The sequence below is a fragment of the Bufo gargarizans genome, chromosome 5 (assembly GCF_014858855.1).
Source record: "Bufo gargarizans isolate SCDJY-AF-19 chromosome 5, ASM1485885v1, whole genome shotgun sequence".
NCBI classification, from domain to species: Eukaryota; Metazoa; Chordata; class Amphibia; order Anura; family Bufonidae; genus Bufo; species Bufo gargarizans.
Genome location: NC_058084.1, coordinates 13,908,129 through 13,923,295, shown reverse-complemented (window position 1 = coordinate 13,923,295; position 15,167 = coordinate 13,908,129). Strand labels below are relative to the sequence as shown.

General features: G+C 43.5%; 1 protein-coding gene across 1 annotated transcript in view; it reads left to right on the top strand.

Annotated features, from left to right (window-relative positions):
* TRAPPC9 (trafficking protein particle complex subunit 9) overlaps nt 1-15,167 on the top strand; it is a 488,202-nt gene that overhangs the window by 236,620 nt on the left and 236,415 nt on the right. The window contains exon 21 of the mRNA XM_044293230.1: nt 8,234-8,324. Within this exon, the coding sequence (XP_044149165.1) occupies nt 8,234-8,324 (91 nt within the window). The remainder of the gene's footprint in view (nt 1-8,233; nt 8,325-15,167) is intronic.

Here is a 15,167-nt window from a genome sequence, read left to right as displayed (position 1 = left end):
TTTTTTACATTTTTTTCTCTCCCCCCCCCCTCCATTTTAAGCACTTTGCACTATTGCATGTTATGCTTTTTAAATGTTAAAAATGTTTCCAAAAATGTCCCTTATTGGGGGAAAATGGTGCTTAAACACACAGAGTGTTATTGGAAAAGCAGTGGCTTGCTGTGAACAAAAGTTCAATGATTCTGCTTTAACAGGGACAGATGCCTTCCTCTGGTAGTGTGTCAGAAAAAACAGTGGCTTGTTCTGGATGAGTCTCTCAAAATTCTCCTTTTTATTTGGGAGCAGCAGCAGTACGGTGTGGATGTGGTAAGGGTAGGGTAATAGTGGCTTATGGCAGTAATAGTATCAACACAGCATGGAACAGACAAGGCAGTAGAATATATGTGTTCAGCTGTGTAGGGGTAATAATAGTAGTGGTGACTGGGTAGGGATAATGGTAGTGGTATTAGGAGGAGTAGCGGCCGTGGCAGCAGCAGCCATACAGTGTGAAACATGATGATAGGCAGGCAAGCAGAGTTAGTGGCCTAAGAGGAAGAGCCATCCAGTCCTCAGTAATAAAGTTGCACCCATTGGAAGCCTAATACTACTCGCTGAATTATTGGTGCTGCTACTGCTATTTGCATTACTACCCATTTTCTAAATCTCAGATGACAAGGCATGGGTCTTTCTTTTTTTTACTCTTGCGTTTACCAGTCATTTCATTATGAGGCCTTTAAACGAAAAGATGCAGGTTTGATACACAGACTATTAAACGATACTAAGGAAATTGCAAGTGTTTTTTCTGTAGTTTACAGATGCGCAGTTAAATGGCCCTCCCTTTCTACAAACACACTGCCCACTGGTATTGACAATCTACAATGCTAATACAGTGCATTAACTGAAATTGGTAATTAAATGCTGATATTGCATAAAAATGCATTCAGTAATAATTCACCGTAGCTTAACGCAATACGTTAACTGAAACTTGAGGGTGTGTAAGAAAAAAAAAAAAGCCGGCTGCAGAACAGAAAAAGAAAGTTGTTGCAGGATTTTGTTGATTGCAGAATTTGAAGTTTAACATGAACTACATGAACTTTTCACTTGACAGCAGCATTGTGACCAGTCTCTCCCTCTCTATGCTTTCCCTGATAAAACCGTAACTGAATCGAATTATATCCCTATGCTGTCTCTATACGCTCCCTATCACACCTATAGTGCTGGCTTGTGTCTGTAATTGGCTTTTGGGCAGACACAGCCAACACACATGGTCTCAGATTGAAAGCTGCCGACAGAATGTTGTGCATGGTGTTCTCAGCAAAAGAACTTGCCAAAATCTTGCCCTCTGATTGGGTGGCAGGCTTTTTGTTATCCTCTGAGCCAATCAGGACAAGCACCCTCCCACCCAGTGTCATGTGATCCTCCTTCTTCTTTCTTCCTGTCGTTTTCCCCGCCATTTCCCACTGTAAAATGGAGCGGGTGCGGTTTTGCAAGATTCATTACCAAAACTTCAGATTTATTTCTGAAATTCGTAACAAATCTGATTTTGTTCAGATTCGATTCACCCGCCTGTATTGTAGAATATCATCTTTTTTCGGCTCTTTCTCCCCCTCCCCCTCTTTTTCATGCTCAGATCCCCACCCTCCGCACACCATCTCCCATCAGCTCCTCTCTTCCACCTGCTGTGCTAGGAGGCCTCTATTAAAAGTTCTAAGCAACATCTGTTTATTTTCCCATCGCCTTCCTCGTGCGCCCGGATTCTCCAGCCCATCTGCTCCTCGCACATTATAGGAGCGAGTAATGAACCCTGTGGGCAAGCCGTCAAACCACCGGTTGACGACTCATTCTGCCGCTGACCCCTATGTTCAGAATCACGGCAGACACATTGTATCAGTGACCAGCGATACATTGTTACAAGTCACAGGTTCCGCCTCCATAAACAGTCATTATCCCCAGGCTGCTTGATACTTTGTGCATTGTATTGATTACTTGGCGTTTAGTATATATACTTTTTTGTGGTAATTTGTTTTTCTGATGTCTATGGGGTGAATACGGATCTACAGTGTGGTTCACATCTGCTTGCCAGCAGCAAACGTCCAAATCACTGCAAATCCCATCATCAGGTCACATCAGCCAAGGTTATGGAATGGCTCTTCATGCAATTCCCTTATAATTTCCGGGTCGGTTCCAGGCGGTGGACATGCTGGTGTAGCGCTTTGTCATGGTTTTGTGTGAAAGTTTGACTGCACTCATCACTTTGTCCATCCATTGTCTCCTCCAGACACAGTCTTTTCAGGTTGTCACGTTGTCAGCCTCACTGAGGTCGCCACCGCTATGTCCTCAGCCTCTCATGGTGGCGGAGGGGGGAATGGCGCCTGGAAATGATACCTCTGTCATGTGTCAGCCCCGTGTGACTTCTCCAAACGTACGCCATGAAGGAGATCTTCCAGTCTTGCTGTGCTGTGAAACGTTTTGCAACATTACAATATTCCTGTTGCATCTATTCCTCTGGATCTATGCTTGCTGTCAGCGAATGGAAAGCTTTCTTATTGACATTGTGATTCTGGATACCCATCCTGTTTATGGTTACACTGGAAGATTGCATATTTTCCGAATGTTGTCGTGGTTAACTAGCGTTGGCATATTCTGCAGGGCTGTACATACGTGGTCATCGTTCACATCAGTCCCTGCATCCAGTAGGGCTCACAATGTAATTTCCATTCGTAAAGCCAACTGACCAGTGTTTTTGGACGGTGGGAGGACATACAAACTACTGGCTTGGTCAGATTGTAACCCAGTGACACTGTGCCGCCATATTGCCATTTACTTCCATGTGTAGTCCTGGCTGTAAGACAATCCTGCGAGTGCGCGGACCGGCTGGGGGACCATAGCCCAAAAAGGGTTTGTTCCCAGTCCCCGACTGCTCCTGGCACAGGTGCAGCTATTGCACAAGAGGCACGGGGGGCGTCCAAGATTTCCCGGATGGTTTTTGCAACTTGTGGATGGAATTTACGCAAACCTAGGAAAGTAAGGGTTAAGGCTGGCAGCGTGTTTGACCATAGCAACACGGTGTAATGGGTATATTTAGCAGTCTGCAGGGGGCTGCACCGTAGTCCAGCAGGGATAAGATCCACCACATGGGCCCAGTTATTGTGTTACCATAGATACGCATTGCCGTGCCGCAGAGAGCGAAGGAAGTGCATTGTGGTCAGCATCGGGGAATCCGCAGCGTTTTACACTTCTGTGTCTTTATGCTGAGCTGGTGAACTGGAAATGAGCCACCCCCTCCCCGACCACCGCAGCCTCTAAGTAAGAAGCTGTTTATGACGGATCACTCTGCGAAACGCGTGAGTTAATGGTCACACCTGGAGCCTGGTTGTGCCGATTGGAAACACGTTTGCTGAATAGTAATTTTAGGCTGTGGTCAGGTAGCCACTCTGTGGGACCACAAGTCCCAGCACATACTGGAGAGTTAGACACTGTTTGCAGCTAATATATAACCATGTCTTTACCATGTACTAAAAAGGGGTTGTCCATCTATTCTCATCATTATACAGTTCAATATAGAATTCATACATTACATTACTTATCCTGTACTGATCCTGGGTTACATCCTGTATTATACTCCGGAGCTGCACTCACTATTCTGCTGGTGCAGTCACTGTGTGCATACATTACATTACTTATCCTGTACTGATCCTGAGTGACATACTGTATTATACTCCAGAGCTGCACTCACTATTCTGCTGGTGGAGTCACTGTGTACATACATTACTTATCCTGTACTGATCCTGAGATATATTTTGTATTATACTCCAGAGCTGCACTCACTATTCTGCTGGTGCAGTCACTGTGTACATACAGTTGCAAGAAAAAGTATGTGAACCCCTTGGAATGATATGGATTTCTGCACAAATTGGTCATAAAATACGATCTGATCTTCATCTAAGTCACAACAATAGACAATCACAGTCTGCTTAAACTAATAACACACAAAGAATTAAATGTTACCATGTTTTTATTGAACACACCATGTAAACATTCACAGTGCAGATGGAAAAAGTATGTGAACCCTTGGATTTAATAACTGGTTGAACCTCCTTTGGCAGCAATAACTTCAACCAAACGTTTCCTGTAGTTGCAGATCAGACGTGCACAACGGTCAGGAGTAATTCTTGACCATTCCTCTTTACAGGACTGTTTCAGTTCAGCAATATTCTTGGGATGTCTGGTGTAAATCGCTTTCTTGAGGTCATGTCACAGCATCTCAATCGGGTTGAGGTCAGGACTCTGACTGGGCCGCTCCAGAAGGCGTATTTTCTTCTGTTTAAGCCATTCTGTTGTTGATTTACTTCTATGCTTTGGGTCGTTGTCCTGTTGTAACACCCATCTTCTGTTGAGCTTCAGCTGGTGGACAGATGGCCTTAAGTTCTCCTGCAAAATGTCTTGATAAACTTGGGAATTCATTTTTCCTTCGATGATAGCAATCCGTCCAGGCCCTGACACAGCAAAGCAGCCCCAAACCATGATGCCCTCACCACCATACCTCACAGTTGGGATGAGGTATTGATGTTGGTGTGCTGTGCCTCTTTTTCTCCACACATAGTGTTGTGTGTTTCTTCCAAACAACTCAACGTTGGTTTCATCTGTCCACAGAATATTTTGCCAGTACTGCTGTGGAACAGCCAGGTGCTCTTGTGCAAACTGTAAACGTGCAGCAATGTTTTTTTTGGACAGCAGTGGCTTCCTCTGTGGTATCCTCTCATGAAATCCATTCTTGTTTAGTGTTTTACGTATCGTAGATTCGCTAACAGGGATGTTCGCATATGCCAGAGACTTTTGTAAGTCTTTAGCTGACACTCTAGGATTCTTCTTCACCTCATTGAACAGTCTGCGCTGTGCTCTTGCAGTCATCTTTACAGGACGGCCACTCCTAGGGAGAGTAGCAGCAGAGAACTTTCTCCATTTATAGACAAGTTATCTTACCGTGGATTGATGAACAGCAAGGCTTTTGGAGATACTTTTATAACCCTTTCCAGCTTTATGCAAGTCAACAATTCTTAATCGTAGGTCTTCTGAGAGCTCCTTTGTGCGAGGCATCATTCACATCAGGCAATGCTTCTTGTGAAAAGCAAACCCAGAACTGGTGTGTGTTTTTTATAGGGCAGGGCAGCTGTAACCAACACCTCCAATCTCATCTCATTGATTGGACTCCAGTTGGCTGACACCTCACTCCAATTAGCTCTTGGAGATGTCATTAGTCTAGGGGTTCACATACTTTTCTACCTGCACTGTGAATGTTTACATGGTGTGTTCAATAAAAACATGGTAACATTTAATTATTTGTGTGTTATTAGGTTAAGCAGAATGTGATTGTCTATTGTTGTGACTTAGATGAAGATCAGATCACATTTTATGACCAATTTGTGCAGAAATCCATATCATTCCCAAGGGTTCACATACTTTTTCTTGCAACTGTATATTACCTGTACTGATTGTGAGTTACATCCTGTATTATACTCCAGAGCAGGGATGCCCAACCTGCAGCCCTCCAGCTGTTGCAAAACTTCAATTCCCAGCATGCCCGGACAGCCTACAGCCGAGCATGGTGGGAGTTGTAGTTTTACAACAGCTGGAGGGCCGAAGGTTGGGCATCCCTGCTCTAGAGCTGCACTCACTATTCTGCTGGTGCAGTCACTGTGTACATACATTACATTACTTATCCTGTACTGATCCTGAGTTACATCCTGTATTATACTCCAGAGCTGCACTCACTATTCTGCTGGAGCAGTCACTGTGTACATACATTACATTACTTATCCTGTACTGATCCTGAATTACATCCTGTATTATACTCCAGAGCTGCACTCACTATTCTACTGGTGCAGTCACTGTGTACATACATTACTTATCCTGTACTGATCCTGAGTTACATCCTGTATTATACTCCAGAGCTGCACTCGCTATTCTGCTGGTGCAGTCACTGTGTACATACATTACTTATCCTGTACTGATCCTGAGTTACATCCTGTATTATGTCATGAATAAAGACTGAGTACAGTCCGAAATGCATTGACTGCTTTGGGGAGATGACCTGCTGTGTGCTTTTTTTGGGGGGACTTTTAAAAAAATATTTGAAATAAAAAAAAAATGTTTTTATTGAAGACCTGCACACATTACTGTGCTGCACACACTACTTTGTGTCTGCTCCTGAATTACAGTCTGTATTATGATCCAGAGCTGCACTCACAATTCTGCTGGTGCAGTCATTGTGTACATACATTACATTACTTATCCTGTACTGATCCTGAGTTACATCCTGTATTATACTCCAGAGCTGCACTCACTATTCTGCTGGTGCAGTCACTGTGTATATACATTACATTACTTATCCTGTACTGATCCTGAGTTACATCCTGTATTATACTCCAGAGCTGCACTCACTATTCTGCTGGTGGAGTCGCTGTTTACATACATTACATTACTTATCCTGTACTGGTCCTGAGTTACATCCTGTATTATACTCCAGAGCTGCACTCACTATTCTGCTGGTGGAGTCACTGTGTACATACATTACATTACTTATCCTGTACTGATCCTGGGTTACATCCTGTATTATACTCCAGAGCTGCACTCACTATTCTGCTGCTGCAGTCACTGTGTACATACATTACATTACTTATCCTGTACAAATCCTGAGTTACATCCTGTATTATACTCCAGAGCTGCACTCACTATTCTGCTGGTGCAGTCGCTGTGTACATACATTACATTACTTATCCTGTACTGATCCTGAGTTACATCCTGTATTATACTCCAGAGCTGCACTCACTATTCTGCTGGTGCAGTCACTGTGTACATACATTACATTACTTATCCTGTACTGGTCCTGAGTTACATCCTGTATTATACTCCAGAGCTGCACTCACTATTCTGCTGGTGGAGTCACTGTGTACATACATTACATTACTTATCCTGTACTGATCCTGGGTTACATCCTGTATTATACTCCAGAGCTGCACTCACTATTCTGCTGGTGCAGTCACTGTGTACATACATTACATTACTTATCCTGTACAAATCCTGAGTTACATCCTGTATTATACTCCAGAGCTGCACTCACTATTCTGCTGGTGCAGTCGCTGTGTACATACATTACATTACTTATCCTGTACTGATCCTGAGTTACATCCTGTATTATACTCCAGAGCTGCACTCACTATTCAGCTGGTGGAGTCACTGTGTACATACATTACATTACTTATCCTGTACTGATCCTGAGTTACATCCTGTATTATACTCCAGAGCTGCACTCACTATTCTGCTGGTGCAATCACTGTGTACATACATTACATTACTTATCCTGTACTGATCCTGAGTTACATCCTGTATTATACTCCAGAGCTGCACTCACTATTCTGCTGGTGCAGTCACTGTGTACATACATTACTTATCCTGTACTGATCCTGAGTTACATCCTGTATTATACTCCAGAGCTGCACTCACTATTCTGCTGGTGCAGTCACTGTGTACATACATTACATTACTAATCCTGTACTGATCCTGAGTTACATCCTGTATTATACTCCAGAGCTGCACTCACTATTCTGCTGGTGGAGTCACTGTGTACATACATTACTTATCCTGTACTGATCCTGAGTTACATCCTGTATTATACTCCAGAGCTGCACTCACTATTCTGCTGGTGCAGTCACCGTGTACATACATTACATTACTTATCCTGTACTGATCCTGAGTTACATCCTGTATTATACTCCAGAGCTGCACTCACTATTCTGCTGGTGCAGTCACTGTGTACATACATTACTTATCCTGTACTGATCCTGAGTTACATCCTGTATTATACTCCAGAGCTGCACTCACTATTCTGCTGGTGCAGTCACTATACATTACATTACTTATCCTGTACTGGTCCTGAGTTACATCCTGTAACCTCTGGTACAATTGCTTATGAGGAGAACTAGGAGACTCTCTCCCCCTTTGTCCAAATTATGCAGTCAATGGCCATGAACTTTCTTCAATGGAAAGGGGGGGGGGGGGGGTATTTACTTCTGTCTGGAGGAGAAGGACCCAGAGCTGAGACCAGCAGGTATTGAGTATTTTTAGCATATCCTGTAGGCATCACTCATATAGGACATGATGCGTCTGCGAAGTGTCACATTTGTATGTTTTTGGTTATGAATGTCATTTTCTGAGATTTCTGAATCTTTTCTGTTAAGCCTTAACTTCTTCTCACCCATCCCTGAAGCGTGAAGGAGAGGCGAGCGTGGAGGGCGTGTTGAATCAGCTCGTCCTAGAACACTTGCAGCTGGCTCCTCTTCAGTGGGGTGAGTGACATTGGCGCGGCGTTATTTGCAATTGAATCACTGACGACTGGTGTAAAGCATATTTCATAGTTCGAACAAAGGGTTTATGTTCCTGCCGTCCCACCGCCAGTGTTTGTACAGGGTTTGAAACGAGTTTTATAACTAGGATCATATAGGAAATTGATTAATGGAAAATGACAGCACTTCGCCCATGTGTGCTGAAGGAGTTTAGTTTAGTAATTGATGAGTCTTTTTTCTTTTGTTTTTTTCTAGTCTTCCTTTTACCTGGATCTGTGGCTGGGGTTCTACAATTATTTATAGTCTGGCTACACTTGCAAACCCATTTTTAACTTTTAATATCATCCTGTTTTTAAAAAAAATCTATCAATGGGTAGTTTTCATGTTAATTAGGCTTCTTGATCTATTTTGGCCAGGAGTGAGCTTTGAGTTATTTGACTATATTTACTGCTCTTTAACTGTTTTGATGTTTTTGTAGTGTTGCAGTAGCACAGATATGTATCTATTGGAACACACTGCATGTGCATAAAATATACGAAAATGTGAATGAGCCCTTATAGTCTATGTCATGGATGTCAAACTCATGGCCCTCCAGATGTTGCAAAACTACAACTCCCATCATTCTCTGATAGCTGTAGTATGCCCATGCATGATGGGAGTTGTAGTTTTGCAACAGCTGGAGGGCCACAAGTTTGACATCCCTGGTCTATGTGGTCCTTGGTTAATATCTTCAGTGCGTTTACATTTATGATCATTGCCACCATCAATTACATTGTAAGGATCCACTTCCTTAAATTTTTGGACGGTTCTTCTGGAGTTCGCTTTGTTATGCTTCTGTTTCCTCCTCAAAAAACAAAAACAAATTGAGGAAACCAGGAGCCGGAGATGGCATCCGTTATTAATTTTACTAAAGTCTTAATTAGACGGGCATCGTCTTAAAGTGATACACACTGCAAAGGGCTATCCATCTAATCTCTCATCTCAGACATGACACATCGTCCCTTTAACATTCTTCTCACAAGCATCGCCTGGCCTCCTGCCCCTTCTAAAGTGAAGCTTTGCAGCCTTTCATAACTCATTAGTAATTGAAAAAGCTGCTGTGATCCAACTGTGGCTTTCAAGTCAATCCAAATTTTACGACGTTGCCCATGTTTACTGCTTGACCTGACATCTCCAGGGGCAGGAGATGCTCTTATTCATCAGTCATGTGATGGTTGCATCCTCATGCTGATCTTGCACAACTTTTAATGGTCATGGGTCTCTTCACACCAAGGAACTAAAAGGTCTTGTAGTAGACTAGATCAACAAGTCGTCTTCATAAGAACTGATCATTGGCTCTTTATTGACCTCGGCCATGCTCAGACCATTTGGAGGAGAACGGAGGAGCCCCATTCTGGAGGTAGTTCTCCCTCCTAGTCAGGCTTTTCTTATGTGGATGTGTCCATCCTTGTAATAGATACTGGGTCTGTGTGTCCAGGGTGCTGCTGTCTTCACTAGATCTCATTTCTAAGCTTAGCTTCCTTTGTCATGTAATGGTTGCATTCTCATGCTGATCTTGCACAACTTTTAATGGTCATGTGTCTCTTCACACCAAGGAACTAAAAGGTCTTGTAGACTAGATCAACAAGTCGTCTTCCTAAGAACTGATCATTAGCTCTTCATTGGCCTATAGAGGTGAAAAAACCGAGCCTCGGCCATGCTCAGACCGTTTGAAGTAGGACGGAGGAGCCCCATTCTGGAGGTAGTTGTCCCTCCTAGTCAGGCTTTTCTCATGTGGATGTGTCCATCCTTGTAATAGATGCTGGGTCTGTGTGTCCAGGATGCTGCTGTCTTCACTAGATCTCATTTCTAAGCTTAGCTTTATTCATGGATGTATTTCCCCTTCTACAGATCATGGCAGTCACTAATGATGCGAATTGTGTAATTCCTCCTCCTCCTCCCTGCAAAGCTTGCTGTGGGGGCAATTCTTACTCTCTACACTAATACACAGCCTGTATAATTATCCCCTGCAGAGGTCCTTGTGTGCGTCCTCCTCCGTGTCTGCAGCCTGTGTGAGCTGCCCTCCTTGGATCCCCTCTCCACACTCTGATCTACCACTTAAAACATGCTCCACCCCCTGCTCCTATCTCTATTACTACCTCTGCCGACTACATTTTGCCTCCTTTGATAGATTGTAGCAAACTATCCGGACAGGAAAGTTGTGCTGCTGATGGATTTGGGAAAAGTCTAAAGGTATAGTCGTCACATGTGGCAAATTTGTTGCAGAAATTTCATTGACTCAAAGTTTGTTCCGTGCATGTGAATGGTATTGTTTCTGCAGCAGATGTGAATTCACCCATACGTTGTGAGTGAACTTGCGTTTCCTTTGCTTCAGCAGTGCATGTGTTAAGCTAGTCTGTGGTCTGACTGGTATAACCAGCAGAATATGCTGATCATACTCGCACATCACAAATAGCTGAACTAGGTAATTAGACGCGGACATGCCAGCTCCGAGCAATTTGTGTGCTGAGCGGAGGGATCTGCTCTGTGGCCACAGAATCCTAGTTACCACTTATCATTTATGTGACCTTTATGGAAATGTCAGCATGCGTGTGCGTGTTATCGTACATGGCATGTCACACAGTACCTCCTGTAGTGGTGTCTTGGGCTTCACGTCATCTCCTGCATCATCCTTGTAGAAGACGCGAGGAGAATTAGAAAGGGATTGTGTGTGGTTTTGTCTCGGTAGTCAACTATTTCCACGCTTCTTTGTTCCTTCGAGGGAGTCAAAGCTGTGAAGTCAAGACATCTACACATTTTATCGATCACCACCTTTAGAATTAAGATGGCTGTGCATGTGTGGGGGCTGCTTGACAGTTCTTTGGGGGTGAGCTCTGTATTGGTTTAGTATATGTCTAGTCCTATGTTCCTGGGAGGTAATTGGCACCAGAGGTGTCTGGCAGTGGCATAACTTTTTTGCATAGGTGGCTTGTGTTGGCATCATGCAATACATGGGGGAGTTGGGGATCGCAGCTTAATTCTATCATATATACAGTATGTGGCCAGGTTTTACAGTGTAATGCAAGATTTCAATGAGACAGTAGTCGGGGAATGAACCTTCACCCCTTTGAAAAATCTTCATTAATGTCTAGACCTTGGGTTGTCCAAATTGCTGAACATATCAGACATTTTTATTATTAAGCCTACGATAAGTACTCCTCTCGCTCCCAAATAAAAAATAAATAAAAGTGTAGGCACCAGAAGCAGATTGGTTACCCTTCTCATGGGATTAGTCAAGACCACTCTAGAATCCTACCCCTTTGGGTTTTGGGGCTCTCAGAGACTAGGTTGTAATGTATCTACAGCTGCTTCTGACAGGAAACAGGTAGCTTCTCTACCCCCCCCAGTGATCAGCTGTTTGGGAACCGTTTTAGGCCATGGGTAAATATAGTTTAAGAAGGCATCCATCTAATGTATGGATGGGCCACTTTGATTGACTGGTAGCCACTCCTACTGAGAAGATCTTCATGCTAGCTTTTTCTTGATTGGTGGACCCACCCACCCTCCTCTTTTATGCCCATATGCCAAACAAAATGCATGGACGTGGGTTTATTTCATGGAGGAACTCCTTTGCAACTGAAATGCCAATCACTGACAAACCATGGTTGGACCACTGGCAGAACGTGTTCCAGTTGAGAACGTTTCATTGAATTCCTTTCGACATCCTCCATGTTTGATGGCATCTACTAATCTTTCGTAAATATAATAGATCGTCGTCATGGTCTTCCCGACCTTCGATCTCTCCCCTTCCCCCGTCGTAATGTTCTCCGAGCAAAGTTCATTCTTTCGTAGAGCAGAGAATGAGACTTTGGTGTTTTTTTAGCTGATCTGGCCCGATCCTCCCCGTGCCCTAGAATCCTCCGCTAATGACATCCTAATTGTTGCCTTGACGATTATATCCTTACAAAGCATTAGCAGCAGTTTGTAATCCTGAACTCCATTATGAAGCTATTATGAATAATTAACTATACTGTAAAGAAACGCTTGATGTGGAAACCGCCGAGCGCGCTTTCACTGTAGCCGAACGAAAACCATATTTTTAATTTACGAGGGTTAGCGAGAGGCGTACGAGCTCCAGGACATCAAATCCTGCTGCATGGCAGAGTCCTCAGCACAGGAATCAACTGAACTATGACATTCATAATTATAAAGGGGGTCTGTCCGCATCCTGGGGTATTTGACGGAGACGTGCAAATGTTTCTTTTAGTGCCAAAATGGCCGCCTTTGCTATAAACCAGCAGCTCTAGATACATAGAGCCAAATATTCCATACTGCGCATGGCTGTTTATTGCTTCATGGTCCTCATTAGTCCGAGATATGGGAACCAAGGCTTATGTGGAATAGGGATAGAAGAACATTGGAGGACCTCAACGTCTACAGACTAAATCCACCCTGTGTAGACACTTTAGGTTTGCGTCATTGACCTAAACCCCCTGCCCTTCATTTACACATCAGATCACGTTGGTAAAAGCCTTGAGCTCAGACCGCCTCTGATTTCTACAACCAAAGAGTTTAGTATCCCCTTTGGTATGCTCAGAGATTTCTATTTCTCATATCTATCTATCTAACATCTATCTGCAGTATCTATCTATCGAAGAAAAATGGCAGCACCAGACAAAAGAAGGCAAGCCGAGGTTCAAACCCAATGGGACAAGACTATCGCCCAAATATACAAACATAGCAAAAAGGCAGCACACTCAAATGCAAAAAAGGACCAACAGACGCTTGGCGGCCTATTCTGGACACTATATCTGATGCTTGAACCTATCTTTCTCAGTCTAAAATCATATTTTCGCCCTGATTCCTCACCTTCAGTTAGTAGCAATGAGATTTCTGAGCGGCTCCTGGAACCAGAATGTCCAATAAGTGTAAATTCACAGCAGGGGTGAAACATCGCTTCCGGGTAAATGGCAGATTAAGGTATTAGATGGGCAGACACTGGGATGATGAGATGTAAATCCCTATCGATGTCGTCAGTGGTTCGGGGACATTGCGGCTTCTTGGTCGGTAGTTCCATCCTATTGTAGAAGACAATCGAGTAATTGCCAGAAGCGTCTGTTGCTCTCATGTTAAACATGTAAAACCCGGCGTCTGCATCTGTCACATGTGCCGCAGCAGCTTTTCCCTCTGTAATCCGCTCACGTTATAACAGACAGGTTGTATTATGCTCCCCTGCACCACTTGTCAACATGGCTCTTTCAATCGAGATTTAAAAAAAAAAAAATCTGTGCCAAATTAATGTTGGTGACAGAAACACCAGATTGATCATTTATGTAATCTCACGGAACTAGAGGACTGGTTATATCTCTATCGACTTTGCCATTTCTCCCCCTCTCATTCATTTGTATTGTCAGTCTCACTTTATGGCGACATACTGGAAGGCTGATGGGAAAATCATATGAAAGGAGACAGAAACTAGAGCAGGTTTTAAAATGCCATCTGGGCTGTAAGGCAAAACATATTTATTATTTTACTAATTAAAACCTTGGGGGGGAGGGGGAGTAACCTATTAACCTCTATGGGAGAGTTTTGTAGGCATGCTCTGTGACATGAGCAGAGGTCAGTGTACAATGAATGGGAGAAGGAGAGCTGTAAACTATTAACTTCTTTAAGACAGTGTTGTGGGCTTAAACTGTGACCTGTACAGAAGTCACCTATTCATGTACTGTGACTTGTGAGTAGGTCACGGTGCAAGGATGAGAAGAAGGTGAGCTGTGACCATCACCGGGGGAGTGTTTGTGGATATGAGATCACTATGCAGAACATGTGAGGAGGTGAGATATGATCATCGACGACTATGAGAGAGTGTTGTGGGCATACTCTGTGACCTGCGCGGAGATCACTGTACATGGAAGAGGTGATCTGTAACATTGTCTTATTTTCATATAGGTTTTATCTAGGGGCAGTTACCGTAGCTATTTACTGACAGGAAGTTGAGCTCGGCAGTGACCCTGACACTGTAGGATCAGCAGCGGTGGTCAGTTGGTTAGACCATCTTTTCCCGGGGTCTCCCATGTTTTTGTGCGATTGCTGAGCTGGAGCTCCTTCTCATCCCCATTCAGTTCCATAATGCACTTGCCTAAGGATGAACAGCAGCAGCCCTTTAGACTCCTATAGGGTCTTGTCCACCAGTCGTGGTGTCTACAATTTCTGTAACTTTTTACCGTGAACATAAAATATTTTTTGTTCTTTTTGTACGAAAAACAAGATCTTAAGGTCTGTAGAGTTTGTAGTTGTTTGGCTTAAGGATCACAGTGTTCCCTGCTGGAAGAAAATCCGGTGTCAGAAGCGTTCTACGGTTGAGCGATAGTATCTGATAGGAATCTCATTACCCTGTATCATTTGCAGTGTGGCGGACGCTATAATGAATGGGTAACTTGCTCTTCTGTAATTTAATCAGACTATGCTTCTCACCCCTAAAGACAACTCTCATCCAGTGAAGCGTGGATTTATCCACTGACTTGAATTCCCCGGCCAGATTACTAGTTTCCTTGGCTCGGCCGGTGATACGTTTTCTGCATGTCCTTAAACACGCCAGCCTATAGCTTTAAATCCGGCACATCGCCTGATCGACACGACCTTCTGTGTGTGAGATATAATGGATTTTCTTCTTCCTGAGGGGTAATAATCTAAACCTTTAGCTGTTAATTTGAGTGCCTGGTTGGAACGGTATTACGCTGGCCTGTGAAAGAAATGGCATGAACGAAGAGATACCTGTGGAGTGATTGTAGGAAGAAAAAAAATCAGGATAGGTAGATAATAAAATGCTATATATGGCGAAACAAAGATTTCACTGAAGCTGCTCAA